The sequence below is a fragment of the Electrophorus electricus genome, chromosome 11 (genome assembly GCF_041902795.1).
Source record: "Electrophorus electricus isolate QZ-2024a chromosome 11, ASM4190279v1, whole genome shotgun sequence".
Lineage (NCBI taxonomy): Eukaryota > Metazoa > Chordata > Actinopteri > Gymnotiformes > Gymnotidae > Electrophorus > Electrophorus electricus.
The window spans coordinates 9,533,639-9,550,000 of NC_137507.1; the positions used below are offsets into that span (position 1 = coordinate 9,533,639).

The 16,362-nt window shown below is 47.3% G+C and overlaps 2 protein-coding genes across 15 annotated transcripts in view; both read left to right on the top strand.

Moving 5' to 3' along the window:
* Positions 1 to 1,411: 1,411 nt before the first annotated feature.
* On the top strand, positions 1,412 to 12,991 carry ipo8 (importin 8). 9 transcript variants are annotated; one of them, XM_081722422.1, is made up of 26 exons: positions 1,412 to 1,658; positions 3,221 to 3,335; positions 3,754 to 3,835; positions 3,994 to 4,150; positions 4,293 to 4,451; positions 4,615 to 4,771; positions 4,988 to 5,077; positions 5,198 to 5,292; positions 5,401 to 5,485; positions 5,566 to 5,700; positions 6,231 to 6,330; positions 6,621 to 6,697; positions 6,833 to 6,949; positions 7,037 to 7,126; positions 7,375 to 7,540; positions 7,792 to 7,952; positions 8,116 to 8,241; positions 8,423 to 8,498; positions 8,715 to 8,840; positions 8,965 to 9,062; positions 9,144 to 9,239; positions 9,408 to 9,628; positions 9,864 to 10,069; positions 10,631 to 10,849; positions 11,220 to 11,349; positions 11,681 to 12,991. In XM_081722422.1, the coding sequence occupies exons 2-26, from the start codon at positions 3,228 to 3,230 to the stop codon at positions 11,700 to 11,702; spliced, it is 3,099 nt and encodes a 1,032-aa protein (XP_081578548.1). In that variant the 5' UTR covers positions 1,412 to 1,658; positions 3,221 to 3,227; the 3' UTR covers positions 11,703 to 12,991. The 9 variants fall into 9 exon arrangements, with proteins under 9 accessions (XP_081578548.1, XP_081578547.1, XP_035384574.2 ...); XM_081722421.1 differs by having other exon boundaries at positions 1,412 to 1,654; XM_035528681.2 differs by having other exon boundaries at positions 1,412 to 1,654; positions 10,634 to 10,849.
* A 583-nt stretch (positions 12,992 to 13,574) lies between these two features.
* Positions 13,575 to 16,362, top strand: part of tmtc1 (transmembrane O-mannosyltransferase targeting cadherins 1) — a 35,226-nt gene continuing 32,438 nt past the window's right edge. For 2 of the 6 annotated variants that reach the window (XR_014125746.1, XM_035528015.2), the window contains exon 1: positions 13,577 to 14,024. Coding sequence is in view for 4 of the 6 variants with exons in the window: in XM_035528015.2 (XP_035383908.1) it covers positions 13,732 to 14,024 (293 nt within the window). In the remaining 2 variants the exon portion in view is untranslated. Of the gene's footprint in view, positions 14,025 to 16,362 lie in introns of all 6 variants that reach the window. The other 4 variants (XM_035528018.2, XM_035528016.2, XM_035528017.2 and 1 more) reach the window with 4 other exon arrangements.

A 16,362-nucleotide genomic window follows, 5' to 3' on the forward strand; every position in this document is an offset into this window, starting at 1 on the left:
TCAAAATATGACCCTGACACCGTCATATGTTTCCTAGATATTTTTGCTTGTGTTGTGAAAAAGGTTTACTCAAACGTTTTTGTAAGACAAGTCTCTCTAATAATTAGCCAGGGCGAAGCCATTCCTACTGACAACCATCTTCACGGGTTGGCAACCCCATTAAAATTGGTTAAAGCAGCCCTTATGTAACACTCTGTTTATCTATTTATTATGATGATGATGATGATGATTAAATTATTTTCACAAAGTCGGTATGCATGTCAGGATGTCTGTAAGATTACACACGATGTCACAGTATGTCAGTCTCACAACACATCACAGACCAACATCTACCTGATCAGCTATCCTCAACAACTACCCCCATAGCTAAATAACCCCAACTCTACAACTACCCCATCATCTTAATAGCCTCCAACCAAAACTAGCCCAACTAAATCTCCCCTCAGCCTCGATCAGCCATCCCAGCAAATTATATTTCATATTTAAACATTAACATAGCCTTTAACATACTTCATATTTCAATTTCATAGAATTTCAGCATTACAACAGTATTTCAAAATTTAATGTTATATTTTAAACATCATTTTAAGCATCAATGATGCTTTAACATCATTAACAGCTTTCATGTTGTCAACATTAAAACATGCTAAACAACCCATCACCTCAACTACCCTACAACCAATTACCGAAATTACCCCCTCAGCCTCACTTCCTTTTATTTTCCTCCACTTATTCCTTATTCTATCTTTTCATTTATCCCACCATCCTCCCATTGGAATCCACTTTTCTTATAACTCCTGCGGCTGTAACGCTAGAACATTTTCTGTACTGATTGAACTATTAGGCCCAGCCACCAAACTGCACATACTGTTGGCTCTTGTCAATCCACCCCTTCTATCCTTTCATTCATCCCTCCATCCTCCCATAGGAATCTGCTGATTTTACGACACCTTCAGCTGCAAAGATAGAACAATTGTTGCATTCATCGAACCACTACGGCCAGTCCCCATACTGCACTTCACACTGCTGGCTTGTTTATACACCCCTTCTACCCTTTCATTCATCCCTCCATCCTCCCACAGGAAGCCACTGATTTTATGACACCTTCAGCTGCAAAGATAGAACAACTAAATCTGATGTAGTTAGTGATTGAACTACAGTCATCCCCAAACTGTACAGTATTTCAAGGTTTAATTTTACAGTCAAACATCGTATATCACAATTTAACAATAGTTATGGGGTTATGATAAAATAGCGAAACGGCCTTTTACTGGTATTAGCCGCTTTGTCAGGCCAACATAAAGCTCGTTGACGCACATGGCCTTGCTCGTTTCCATGGTACTACTTAGTTGCCGTAAATCGTTCATGTATACATGGCTTCGCGACGTTGACCCGATGCTCGCCGGCAAACGGGGCAGGTCGGTCTATGAAACCACCACAGCGCACGTACGAGTTATCCAGCCAGCTTGCCAAGTTAGCTCGCCAGTAGTCAAAAAAAGTTGCGACTTATTCTAAAGTTAGCTTGCAATTTGTCAAAAAAGGTGCGTTTTATCCCGCCGTTCCGGGCTCGATGGATCCCAACCGAATCATCCAGGCTCTGAAAGGCACCATCGACCCCAGCCTCAGGATCGCGGCTGAGGGCGAGCTCAACCAGGTTGGTGCGTCTCACTTCATTTCCTTCCTCTTCTCGGTAGCCTGGTTGCTTTTCCCAACTTCAGCGACCAGAGGAGCCTTTTGACGTCGATGCTGATGTCCAAAGGCGGTAAGGAGACGAGTACTTTTGGGTTGCTTTTGGGATGGTGCTCGCGTCTGTTTTCCGCTGGCTAGCCGGCTACACGGGGCTCGCGACGGAGCTAACGCTAGCTAGCTAAACCGACAGCTTACTTTTATTTGCAAGCACACAGACATGCGATCAAATATGAAAAATGCGTTTATTGGGACAGCAGTTTACGTGTTCTTTAATTAAATTAGATCACCGCAGGTAGCTAGCTATGTTTCATGCTGTTACTGAACAGGATGCCGGTGCTACATCAATAACATCACTGTGTAAAGTCTCATAACCCTGTAGGTTGTCATGTAAGGTCTCCCCTGACTGGGTCTTCCAAGCTTATAACGATGTATTCTGTATATTGCTGAGTTTTAGTGATACAGCTCGGACAAGACTGGGTCATTTAATTTTTACCTTTAAGATGAGTTGTACAGCCTGCTTCATTTATTGAGGATCTTGCCAGATAGATGTGGTCTTCTGTCAGGCCTTCAAAGGTATGGCAGAATTTTCTAATCAGTGTGCGGTAAGACCACGTGAGCTGTTAATGTAGGTCTCAGGGTTTGAGCTTTTAACTATAGATAACTAACTATAGGTGCTGTCACTCCCAGTTTGAGTAGTTCTTGCTGTGGCATAGTCAGTGCAGGGCTGCAACAGTGTAAAAAAAACTGTTAAGTGTTTAGGAAGAGGGGGAAAAAATTTAAGACATTCCAGACGTACAATCTTGTGTGGCATGTCTCAGACATATTGCACTCAGATAGCTGGCTGTGTTACAATTGCTTTAGGAGTGTACAGTCTCTGTGGGAGTGTACAGAAACTATATTCTCTGCATAGATTACCACTCATCTGGATTTACTGGGTCTTCTTCACTATACAACAAGAATGTAACACCAAACAGGCAAAGCGAATAATCTTTCCTCATTGAGGTGGGGAAATGTTCCCGGTTTATATCCCATTAGGCAAATATTTCTCTTGTTCGTTAATACAAGAGCAAGTTTCACACAAGCTGAAACCGGGAGAGACAGCTGGTGTGCGCTAATGATCAGGCTATATTTAAAAGGATTATTTATGTCTATCGTAAAATTGGGTTCGGGTCAGTAAGGTAGATGAGTATTTTTCTGTACTAGATTTGTTCTCTGTATGCAATATTTGTCATTAGCTTTAATCAAATAGCACTTAATTGGTTTGCACTCGTTAACCTATAGATCAGAGTCAGTGTGTCAATACAGTCCCTGCAAGGGGAGCGCATGACATGGATCTGGTGAAGTGAATATCCAGAGGCAAAACCAAACTGCTAAAATCGATGCATCTTTATCTTTTGCAGGGATTAGGCCTGGAGTGTGAAACAGTATGAACAGTAGTAATAACATATTTGTTATAGTATAAAATATAAGAAAATGGTGACCAAGATTTTGCTTTTATTTCTTGTTCATATGTCCTTTGTGCAATCTGCAGCTACATTATGAATGTGACAACCTTTCATACGTTAGAGGAGCTTCTTCCCACAGGCCATTCGGGCCCTGAATCAGGGAAACTGATAAACTGTGGGGACCACCACCACCATGTGACTGTAAATATGTAAATTTGTAAGCTGGAACTGTACATTGTGTACATACATATATCCACATATCCATATATACATTGTACATTGTGTATATGAACATATTATACATATATTGTACATACATTGTTATATATATTTTTGTGTGTATATATACATATTCCTTATGTACACCTGTTTTTTTCCCTCAGTTTGGACAGAGCACTCTCAAACCATTTCACTGCGAGTTATACTGTGTATGACTATGTATGTGACAAATAAACCGAACTTGAACTTGAACTTAGACTACCAGTAGGCTAAAATATGGAGTTTTGAGGGACTAATGTCTTGGAAAAGAACATGGTGTGACTTGGAAAATGCAGCTTACATGAAACATCGCAGCCGCTTTTCTTCCAACGCTGTGCCTGTGTTTTTGTGCATTTCCCAGTCCTACAAGATCATCAACTTTGCGCCGACTCTGCTGCAGATCATTGTGTCGGAGCAGGTGGAGTTCCCTGTGCGCCAGGCAGGTAAGCGCTCCGTGTACAGTGTGGGAAAGCATATTCCGGCCACCGTGTTGCCTTCAGTCCTCCTTCAGTCCTTCCGCCATGCAGAGTTCCACTGTTGCCATGAAATATGCGGGATGATGCAGAGTGATTTGTGAGCGTGGCTTGTTTGTCCACCACAGCCGCCATCTACCTTAAGAACATGGTGAGCCAGTACTGGCAGGACCGGGAGCCCTCGCTGGGAGAGGTGGTGTTCCCCTTCAACATCCATGAGAATGACCGCGGCCAGATCCGCAACAACATGGTGGAGGCCATCATACAGTGCCCCGAGTCCATACGGTCAGTCTGTCACATGCACACGCAAGCTCCAGTAGCGTCTGACGCGCATATTTGCTCCTTATATGGATGCAGGCTCTCTTACCACGATCCCGAGCTGATGCGGTCTGGTTTTAGTGTTGCACTGTCGACTTTTCACGATCAGGGCCCAGCTTACAGTCTGCTTGCGTGCCATCATAAAGCATGACTTCCCTGGCCGCTGGACTGGCATCGTGGACAAGATCAGCGTGTACCTCCAGTCCCAGAACAGTGGAAGCTGGTACGGCAGCCTGCTAGCCCTCTATCAGCTTGTCAAGACCTACGAGTGAGTGCCCCGCGTGCGTCACCCCCCTCCCAACCCAGTGCTCAGCCAGTGTGAGCTCATAATCTCGACAGTGTGAGCTGTATCTGGGCAGGGTGTGCTGTGGGTGCCGTGTGTAGCGGCTCTCTCAGCAGGGCGTTGGTGTTTTTTTGGGTGGTGTCGGCAGGTTTCGGAAGGCGGAGGAGAGGGCTCCACTGCTGGCTGCTATGCAGCTCTTCCTTCCTCGGATCCAGCAGCTACTGTCCCAGTTGCTGCCCGACGCCACAGTCTTCTCCGTACTCATCCAGAAACAGATCCTCAAGATATTCCATGCACTCGTGCAGGTGCGTGTACGTGGGTGCGTGTACATGGGTGCGTGTGGTGCTTTTACTGGTTGTTGTGCTTATAATATTGCTCTCTTAATATTAATATCTCTTAAAGAAACCCTCTGAACATTACAGTAAAGTTACTGCTTGTCGTGTGTGTGTGTGTGTGTGTGTGTGTGTGTGTGTGTGTGTGTGTGTGTGTGTGTGTGTGTGTGTGTGTGTGTGTGTGTGTAGTATTCACTGCCTCTTCAGCTCCTTAGCAACACAGTCATGACCCAGTGGATGGAGATCCTCAGGGCTGTCGTGGATCGGGAGGTCCCTCCAGTAAGTGGCGCGCATGCTTCTATATGCACGTACTGTCAAAATATCCGATTTTATCAGGTCGGATTACGACGAGGTAAAGCCCTGCTCCCCTGACCGCATGCATGCCTGACCGTATCCTAGGAGACCCTGGAGGTGGACGAAGACGATCGGCCAGAGTTGGTGTGGTGGAAGTGTAAGAAGTGGGCCATGCACATCCTCACCAGGCTCTTTGAGAGGTGACTCCACAGCCCAGTGCAGGAGCATCACGTCCCAGGCTCCCGTCTGCAGAAGCCGCGCTGAGCCGCACATGTTTTGATTTCTGTTGTTATTTGGCCTGTGCCTAGGTATGGGAGCCCGGGCAACGTGACGAAGGAATACTTCGAGTTTGCTGATTTTTTCTTGAAAACATATGCTGTCGGAATACAACAGGTAAGCCTAATCGCTTAAAATGATGTGTGTGTGATGTGGAAAGGTGCAAAACCACGTGTGCGTCCCCTGTCTTGCTACAGGTCATGCTGAAGGTGGTTGAGCAGCACAGGCAGAAGCTGTATGTGAGCGCGCGGGTTCTGCAGCAGGTGCTCAGCTACCTGACTCAGTGCCTCTACCACTCCCTCACCTGGAAGGCCATGAAGCCCCACATGCAGGTGCGAGGCGCCGGTGGGCAGGGAAAAATGCCGTCGGGAAGCGTCCACATACACGTACACGGACCGTGTGTCCTCCTCTGTCTGTCCCAGACTGTAGCTCAGGACGTGGTGTTCCCTCTCATGTGTCCTCCTCTGTCTGTCCCAGACTGTAGCTCAGGACGTGGTGTTCCCTCTCATGTGTCCTCCTCTGTCTGTCCCAGACTGTAGCTCAGGACGTGGTGTTCCCTCTCATGTGTCCTCCTCTGTCTGTCCCAGACTGTAGCTCAGGACGTGGTGTTCCCTCTCATGTGTCCTCCTCTGTCTGTCCCAGACTGTAGCTCAGGACGTGGTGTTCCCTCTCATGTGTCCTCCTCTGTCTGTCCCAGACTGTAGCTCAGGACGTGGTGTTCCCTCTCATGTGTCCTCCTCTGTCTGTCCCAGACTGCAGCTCAGGACGTGGTGTTCCCTCTCATGTGTCCTCCTCTGTCTGTCCCAGACTGTAGCTCAGGACGTGGTGTTCCCTCTCATGTGTCCTCCTCTGTCTGTCCCAGACTGTAGCTCAGGACGTGGTGTTCCCTCTCATGTGCTACAAGGACGAGGATGAGAAGCTATGGCAGGAGGACCCATACGAGTACATCCGCATGAAATTCAGTCAGTGCCTCGGCTCAGTCTGCCCTTCTCTCCTCCACCCTCCTGCACCTTCTCTCATTTATATTGTCCTCCATCTGCCCATCTCCTCTTTTTCGCTCCTTTTTTGTCCCTATACAAAGCTCTGTCCATCATTCTCCCATTCCTTCTTTCTTTGCTACTGACCAACTGTGGATGTGTTTAAGTGTTAAGAATGCCTAAGAGTCTTTTATAAGTCCTTATTTTTAAAAGCTCGTTGTGATGAGGGTCCATTGCGTTCAGTACCTGAGAGTGCTGTTGCATCACTGCTCTAGATATGTACGATGACCACGTGTTCCCTGCTACGGCGGCTCAGACTCTGCTGTGCAAGGCGTCCAGGATGAGGAGAGAGGTGGGCACAGTGCCAGCATCCTTCGCTGGTCAAGACGTCTGCGTGTTAGTTGTGTACAATGACTAGGTGCGGGTTTTGTAATGAGATACAGTTTTCTGTGTGCAAACCTTGATTTTTGTTCTCAATTTGGATCAGGTTCTTCCTCAGATGATGGAGTTCTGCCACCAGATTTTGGTTGACCCCAACATTGACCCCCGCAGGAAGGATGGGGCACTGCACGTCATTGGTGCTTTAGCTGATCCATTGCTGAAGGTTGGAGTTTGAGCACTGCATTTAAGCGTCATATGTGGAACTTGAGACATGCACATTTATCTTATCTCCCTCTCTCTCTTTCTGTAGAAGCGTGTATACAGAGATCAGATGGAGCTTCTCTTACAGAACTATGTGTTTCCTTTGCTCAACTCAAGCCTAGGATACCTGCGTGCCAGGGTGAGTAGGAATGTGTTTGAGGCGTTCCACAGAAATGGTAGATGGACAGGGCAGAATCCTGCAGTGAAGGGGTATATAGACGAATCCTGGCACCGGGTCTGCTGCTGGCATCATGGCCTGGGTGTCTTTTGGTTCTTTGCCTTGTCTTTTGTACCGTAGAAATGTTTTCAGTGTGAGGTTTACAGGGCTCAGCCTGTTTCTGAGCAGGCAGTGTGTGTTCACTGTGCGTGTTTTCGGGTTGCGTGCAGTCCTGCTGGGTTCTGCACTGCTTCAGCACTCTAAAGTTCCACAATGAGTTGGTGCTGAGGAACGCCGTGGAGCTGGTGAAGCAGGACCTCATCGCCGACCAGGAGATGCCCGTCAAAGTAGAGGCAGCCATCGCCCTGCAGACTCTGGTCAGCAACCAGGAACAAGGTCGGTCATGCACACGTGTGTGTGTGTGTGTGTGTGTGTGTGTGTGTGTGTGTGTGTGTGTGTGTGTGTGACATGTTTTAAAAAGTGCCTTGTGTTCTTGGTGCTCATTGGCATACTGTACCTGGACACAAGTGACTCTTGACACTTGGTTTGTTCTCAGATGGTCTTGCGCACACACAAGCAATTAATTTTAAACAAGCTTCCATTTTGTATGTGTGTGTGTGTGTGTGTGTGTGTGTGTGTGTGTGTAGCCAAGATCTACATCAGGCCCTTCATCAGGCCCGTGATGCATGAATTGTTACACGTTATCAAAGAGACGGAGAACGACGACCTCACGAGCGTCATCCAGAAGATGATCTGTGAATACAACCAGGAAGTGGCCCTGATAGCTGTGGACATGACCCAGAACCTGGTACTACGTTTGTCTCTCTCTCACTGTTTCCACTGCCTTGCTCTTTCCAACATTTTCTCCCTTTTGTAAATATTGTGAAGTCACGCAGTCTCTCAACTAAAGACTTACCATGGACAGTAAAATGGTTGCTAGGGTTGTGAGTATGTACTGTCTCTGTGTGCAGGCGGAGATCTTCAGTAAGGTCCTGCAGAGTGAGGAGTATGAGGAGAGTGAGGACAAGACCGTGATGGCACTGGGCATCCTAAGCACCATCGACACCATCCTCACTGTCATGGAGGACCACAAAGAGGTTTTCTGACACACACACTCACACGCGCACACACACACACTCTCACACACACACGCATGCACGCACGCACACACACACACACACACACACACACACACACACACATCAAAGCTGAAGCGCAGTGCATCCGTTGGGTCGGCGCTCATGAGCGCGCGCTCTCTGTTGCCCCCTTGTACCATAGATCAGCCCACAGCTGGAAGGGATCTGCCTGCAGGTGATCGGCCTGGTTGTACAGAAGCCCATCATAGGTATGGCAGGTGTGTCTGTGGAGTTGAACGAGGGGGGAGGTCGGTGCTAAATCAAAGTTATAATACCTTTGGCCACACGGTGGTGCTCTTGCACACGGATTCACCTTGTAGAGTTTGTGCCGTACACCTACGCGGTGCCAGGTGAACGAATTGCTGCGACCAGTACCTGTTGAGTGCAGGTGTAAACGTCGCCGCCCACTCGCTCTGTGTCTCCGCCCCTCCCAGAGTTCTACGAGGAGATTCTGTCGCTGGCGTTCGGCCTCACCTGCCAGACGATCTCCCCTCAGATGTGGCAGCTGCTGGGTGTGCTCTACGACGTCTTCCAGCACGACTGCTTCGACTACTTCACAGGTTGGAACGTGCTTTTGGCAGAGCCACCCGTGGGCCGGATGGCGCCGGGAGTGCGCTGACTAAACGCAGACCGAGGAGCACGTTTGAATATAATGACACCAGATGCTTTGCTGTGTCCCTGCAGATATGATGCCACTCTTGCACAATTACGTGACCGTAGACACGGACACTCTGCTCTCCACGCCCAAGCACCTGGAGGTTATCTACACCATGTGTAAAAAGGTGGGCCGACGCACTGCTGGCAGCGCCTGGATCTGCCGAGCAAAGCCGTGTTTGTTGACCTCTTTGACCTCCGGCCCCCAGGTGCTAACGAGCGATGCGGGGGAGGATGCAGAGTGCCACGCTGCCAAGCTGCTGGAGGTCATCATCCTGCAGTGTCGTGGGCGGGGCATCGACCAGGTCAGCCGCCGCCGGGGGCGGGCTTATCCGGGAACAGCAGTACAAACACGCTGTTATGGGGTCGCCAGTCCTTTTCCTTCGCGTCGAAGGAAATTTGTTTCCCGCTACTTTTTAAGACTGGCCAATGAACATGTGCGTGTGTGCGTGCGTGCGTGCTTTCTCCTGCAGTGCATCCCCCTGTTCGTGGAGGCCGTGCTGGAGCGGTTGACGCGTGGTGTGAAGTCCACGGAGCTGCGCACCATGTGTCTGCAGGTGGCCATCGCCGCACTGTACTACAGCCCTGCCCTGCTCATGCACACGCTGGAGAGCATGCGCTTTCCGCACTGCACCGAGCCCATCACGGCCCAGTTCATCAACCAGTGGATGAGCGACACCGAGTTCTTCCTCGGGTACGCCCGCGTTAAGCCGGAGTGCCTTGGATACAATGGAGATTCATGGGAAAAACAGCTATTAAACTCCACCCCCAGTATATAAACTTGGCATGAGGTTACTAGCATGACAGTAACTTCACCCTCCTGGTGTTCATACGTCAGTGGCTGCTTTTGCGGAATTAATTGTAACTTGTAATTCTAAAAAGATCGGACATGGCGTTTAATCCTTGGCGTGTCGCGTCCTCGTCTGCAGCCTGCACGACCGTAAGATGTGCATCATCGGGCTGAGCCTCCTGATGGAGGCGTCTGGCCGGCCGGCGGTGGTGGAGAGGGTCGCCGCTCAGATCATCCCCTCCATCCTGCTCCTCTTCTTGGGCCTCAAGCACATCTACGCTTCGCGGGTCCTCGCCAAGCCTGAGCAGCTGTCCAGGGCACAGGGCGCCGACGAGGACGAGGACGGTAAGCGCCGCACGGGGACCGCGAGCTTTTCTTTCACAAAGCTGTCATCAACAGAGACTACAGTTCGAGCTCTGCTTCTGTCTCTCTAGACATAACTAGGTGGGTGAGATGAGGGTGGGGGTCAGCTTTGGTTACAACGGCCCTCAAGACCTGAGGCACAGACTGCTGTCTGACTGAAATAAATTGTAATTAATTACACTGTATTGGCCAACAGTCCCCTCCAGCTCCCCAGTGTTCTTGTGCAGCCAAGTGTGCAGACATGCTTTTCAGATTGCCCAAAAGGTTTTTTTAAGCTGCTGTTTCAGTGTTTACCTGGTGCTTCCTTCTGTATACCAGTCTTGCTGACTTGGTGTACTGCATATTTTGTTTTTCAGCACATTCTAAAAACAAGCTGCACAGCGCACCAGTGTGAATACTGGAACCGCTCATTTTCACTGTGTTTGGAACCACTGGGCAACATTGTAGATGTAATGGCTCATTGTCTGTTTAGGGAGACATATACACAAGGGGGGGGGGTATTTACTTGGGGAGTAGAATTAATCAGAATGTTTAACTCTAAAGAAGAGATCCCGAGCGATGAAGACGAGGTCGGGGAGAAAGGTTCTGGCGTGCAGCCTGCGAGCACGCCCAGTGGGAACGACGACGAAGACGAAGATGACGAAGATGACGATTACTGGGATGATGACGGTCTGGAGGGCACTGCACTGGAGGAGTACAGCACGCCACTAGACTACGACAACGGCGAGGACGAGTATCTGTTCTTTTCTGCCTCACTGCTTCGTATGTACCGTTCCCCCTTCACTTCTTACATGACACTCGCGGTGATGAAACTTGCCCACACCTGTCCGCATCTGCCCAGTGTGAACTTGCCGTGTAATCTAAGGCACAGTGCCTATCGCGTTTGTGTGTTCCTGTAAGGATGCTTGATGCTAGGGCAGGAGTAGCTCAGTGGTTAAGGTACTTGACGGAAGGTTGCTGGCTCAAGCCCCAATTTGCCACTGTTGGGCCCCTGAGCAAGACCCTTAACCCTCAATTGCTCAAGTTGTACTCAGTCATAATTGTAAGTCGCTTTGGAAAAAAGTGTCAGCTAAATGCCATAAATGTAAATGCTTGACATCGCTAACGCCGTGGACGCTGTGTGGCGTTGCAGGGGTGCAGAGCTCTGATGTGAACTGGTATCAGTCACTAACGCAGTCCCTCAGTGATGACCAGAAGAAACAGCTGCAGGAGATTTACAGCCTGGCCCAGCAGAGGAAGAGCACTGGAGGCAAGAGCCTGTGGTGAGCACCGTGCACATGTCCTTAAAAGGGGACGCGCAAACCAAACATGCTGACACCACTGAAACTGAATGGAATTTAGTTCTGTTTAGCATGAAGTCGTTCGAGTAATGCTAACTTTTTAAAATGTACTCTTTCCATCAATTGGGGCTTTGGATATGGTGTTTTTTTTTTCCAGAGAGAAGTGAGAGAATTTATCACAACTTATGTAACATGAGAATTTGTGCGAGAGAGACTAAGATTATATAAATGTTGCTGCTGAGTATGATTTGAGACTACGGTCTACGCTGGTCTACGATGTTTCAGGCAATCTTTTCTTCTTTCCTCTGAAGAGGCCCATTCTGCTGTTTGTGTGAGGTGGCGAAGCAGAGGATGGATTGTGAGTTTGGATCAGCTACGGTTTTAACCACAGAACTGCTCCCGACTTCACCCAGACACGTCAGCCCAAGCATGCCCAACGGAGAGCTGCCTCGGCCAGGACGGGAGGGGACTTGGGGGGGGGGAGGTGCGGGGAGGGAGGGGGGCACGCCAAGCCAGGACTCCGGCGGGCTCCCCAAATCCTGCAGGACTCGGACATCTGGACGGAGAGGCGGATGATGCTGCTCTGCGTCTGACACAACCTGACTCACTCAGTCTGTGCGTGCGTGCGTGCAAGTTTGAATGTAGAGCTAACTAACCTGTTTCCACATTGTTTGCTGGCCCACCTCACCTACCTTTTGCTGGAAGACTTTAAAAGTCTTGGTTCAGAGTGTGATCAGAGGTCTGTGAACCCACCCAGTCTGTGAGCAGTCAGAAAGGAACGCACCCCCATTCACTGTCCCGCAGGCGCAGAGATGCATGGACAGACACGGACAGGCAGGCCAGTGGGGTGGAGCGCGTCTGGCTGATCCTTCAGTGTTTCCTAGCTGTTGTGACCTCTGCACTGGGAGGACTGTGCTCTGTTTGTTACATGTTTGTATGTTTGAGTTTGGTTTTGTAATGGTACATTTTGAGAATTAACTTATAAAAGTTAGTCTAACACTTCTTTTGTCTCTTGTCTGAATGGAATTTGGGAATGCATGTAATGCATATGACTGGACTCTTTTAAGAATACGTGACAGTTATACAAAAGGTTTTCTTTATAAATACATAACTGTGATCTATTTCGATTGCCAGCAGAAAATCAATCATTGTTCTTTGTATAATCTTTAATATGTTCGTATATCTCTAGTACACTTACACATCTCTCTAGTTATGATAAATGATTCAGAAAGAGCTCCATTTAAGACAGATGTTTTGTGTGGCTTAGTTATGAGTTACATAATAGTCTAAAGACCTATTTGTAAAGAGCCTGACTTGCAGTAATGTACAGTACTTGAGATCTGGATTTGAACTCAATTCACAAACGTTACGACTTATGGTTTTTGAGTCACTTATCTGTGTCTGAAAGGAGCGTTATGTCATTTTTAACATTATGAAACAGCCATTAAACTGACACCTAGTTTCCTGGATGTTTTAGAGATTCTGTACTAAGTCTATTTTAAACATGGCCACCTCTATGGAGCATAAGTTGGTTCATATGAAGACTTCAAAGCACTTTGCCTCCATTTCATGTGAGTTGCACTTTATATAAAAATGTAAACATAATAAATACTCACTTTCTTAAGTAATGTTTGTTACTTTGTGGTGGTAAAAATGACTTACTACTCCTTTAAGACTACTTGAACTTGAGTTTATGAAGACTCAAGACTCTGGAATTTTAAATTCTCTGACGTGTGAACAGTATAAGTAAACAATTTATTTTTCACCATTAAAATTGTCATGTCATTTGCAAACGAAGTTCTTACATTTCCATCATCCTTCTGTAAAATATTGTTGTTTATTGGAAGCATTCTCCCAGGGTTTGGGGTTCAGAAGCTTTGCTAGTGTCACTGACGGTTTTATTTTAAATCGCACACCTAATCCATTGTGTCCTATGATGGTTTATTGTAATAGCGCACCGCGGGCCGTATGGCTGGAGATCATTCAGACTATCCGCCAGGCGTTAGAACAAAGATCATATTGAAAACGTCGCAATATTGTCTGGATTATCGTACCGTTCTTTTTTGTTTTCCGTCTCGTCGATGCTGAGAAATATCTCTCTCTCTCTCTCTCTCTCTGTCTCTCTCTCTCTCTCTCTCTCACACACACACACACACACACACGCACACACACCTCACTGTCGCCGACTGCGTTGCGCGCACGCGCGAGGAGGTGGTTTCTCTCCTTTTTCCTCTTCTGACCCAGCGCGAGCGACCGTTTTCGAGTACCGCGCGGCTGCGTATCGCACAGGGTGGGGGGGAAAATGGCAAAGGCTGCGCATCCGCCGTCCGATCGTTGCGAGCGCTGTGCGAGCAGGGGGCCGACATGACCTCCATCCGCCCCGCGACGCACGCAGCCCTGCTGCGCGCCCCGGCTCTGCACAGCCCGGGCGGCGGGCTGCTCGGCTACGCCGCGCTCGTGGCGCTGTGCGCGCTCTGCTACGGTAACTCTCTGTGGGGAGAGTTCGTGCACGACGACGTGTGGGCTATCCTCAACAACCCCGACGTCAGACCGGGCTCGAGCCTGCGAAACATCTTCGCCGACGACTTTTGGGGCAAGAAGATGGCCGATAATACGAGCCATAAATCCTACCGTCCACTCTGCGTGCTCACCTTCAAGTAAGTTTGTCCTCGCGCCGTCGCGCGCTTGTTTCTCCGTCCCTGGTCGTTTTTGTAAAAACCACCGCACTGAGCATATTTGAATGCATGCGCACATTTGGTTAAAAGCGTCTTGTTGAGTGCTGCTGCGCTGCCAAGCGAAAGCTTGAGCAGCCGGAGGTTACTTACCTGTTTAAGTAAATGCTTTTCCTTTTTTTAACGTCACTTTTTTCTTACGAATGTTGTAGAAGTTATCACAGACTGTGCGGGCTGCGGCGTGCGAAGCTGCGTCCGCGTTAATGTGTGTCCAAACTGAAAGAGTTTATTTTTCCACGCCCGGGCGTTTCCAGTCGAATAAAGATCACGGGCATGTTGAAAGCCATGATATTAAATACGGCAGGGTGTGCGTCACGTTATACGACTCTTCACTATGGTACACACTTGTTGCGCAGCAGTGGAAGGAGGGCCGTTATAAGTTTTATTACGGGCTGTTTTTAACGTGGGTGGCATGCTTCCGTTTTCGGAGGTCCTGGGAGGTCATTGCTGCACAAACGCAGGTGCTAAACATGCTCTTCTCATAACGACATCAGCCAGAGCGGATCAGCGCCGTTTCTCCACGTTAGATGAGGCGCCAGGCGCTCTGCTCTCCTCCGAGAACGCTCTTTTGGCTTCTTTACGCGGTTAGGGGTCGGTGTGTGTGTGTGTGTGTGTGTGTGTGTGTGTGTGTGTGTGTGTGTGTGTTAGTTCCCAGTAACGCAGTTAACGCCGCCCCGTGCACCTAAGCCTTGCTGCCTACACACTACCCTATACTCTCACGAGCGTTTGTACGCCTACCCTGCGCGCGAATCCTCCGCGTACTGGGCCTTGACCAACAGTTCTACTGATAAGGTATTTACAGGAAGATATAATGCACCATTAGAACAGTTCTACTGATAAGGTATTTACAGTCAGATATAATGCACCGTTAGAACAGTTCTACTGATAAGGTATTTACAGGAAGATATAATGCACCGTTAGAACAGGTCTACTGATAAGATATTTACAGGAAGATATAATGCACCGTTATAACAGTTCTACTGATAAGGTATTTACAGGAAGATATAATGCACCGTTAGAACAGTTCTACTGATAAGGTATTTACAGGAAGATATAATGCACCGTTATAACAGTTCTACTGATAAGGTATTTACAGGAAGATATAATGCACCGTTAGAACAGTTCTACTGATAAGATATTTACAGGAAGATATAATGCACCGTTAGAACAGTTCTACTGATAAGGTATTTACAGGAAGATATAATGCACCGTTAGAACAGTTCTACTGATAAGATATTTACAGGAAGATATAATGCACCATTAGAACAGTTCTACTGATAAGATATTTACAGGAAGATATAATGCACCGTTAGAACAGTTCTACTGATAAGGTATTTACAGGAAGATATAATGCACCGTTAGAACAGTTCTACTGATAAGATATTTACAGGAAGATATAATGCACCATTAGAACAGTTCTACTGATAAGGTATTTACAGGAAGATATAATGCACCGTTAGAACAGTTCTACTGATAAGATATTTACAGGAAGATATAATGCACCGTTATAACAGTTCTACTGATAAGGTATTTACAGGAAGATATAATGCACCGTTATAACAGTTCTACTGATAAGGTATTTACAGGAAGATATAATGCACCGTTAGAACAGTTCTACTGATAAGGTATTTACAGGAAGATATAATGCACCGTTATAACAGTTCTACTGATAAGGTATTTACAGGAAGATATAATGCACCGTTATAACAGTTCTACTGATAAGGTATTTACAGGAAGATATAATGCACCGTTATAACAGTTCTACTGATAAGGTATTTACAGGAAGATATAATGCACCGTTATAACAGTTCTACTGATAAGGTATTTACAGGAAGATATAATGCACCGTTATAACAGTTCTACTAATAAGGTATTTACAGGAAAATATAATGCACCATTAGAACAGGCTCATACATTACACACATGAGCAGTGTGGTGAGCTTGATAAATTACAAAACACGACGAAGTCTCATTTTTCCCAGTACTATTATGCAAATATTAAATATTTATTTTGATACATTTATCAAGCCTGATGTACTTTAAGAAAATGGTGTTTATTAATTATTGTTACAGCGTTGACATTTGGAAGATGGTTGTGAAAAATGCAGCAAACCATTCAACTAGTGCTTTAGCTAAATTTAAGGATTCTTGCTACCAATTGCTTGATTTGACTGTTAAAGGTCCAAACCATTTATTCCCGTTATCGTCTCTTTGAGAGCGCTCAGTCTTTACTGGCGCATGCGGCGTGAGCTGTATGACACGT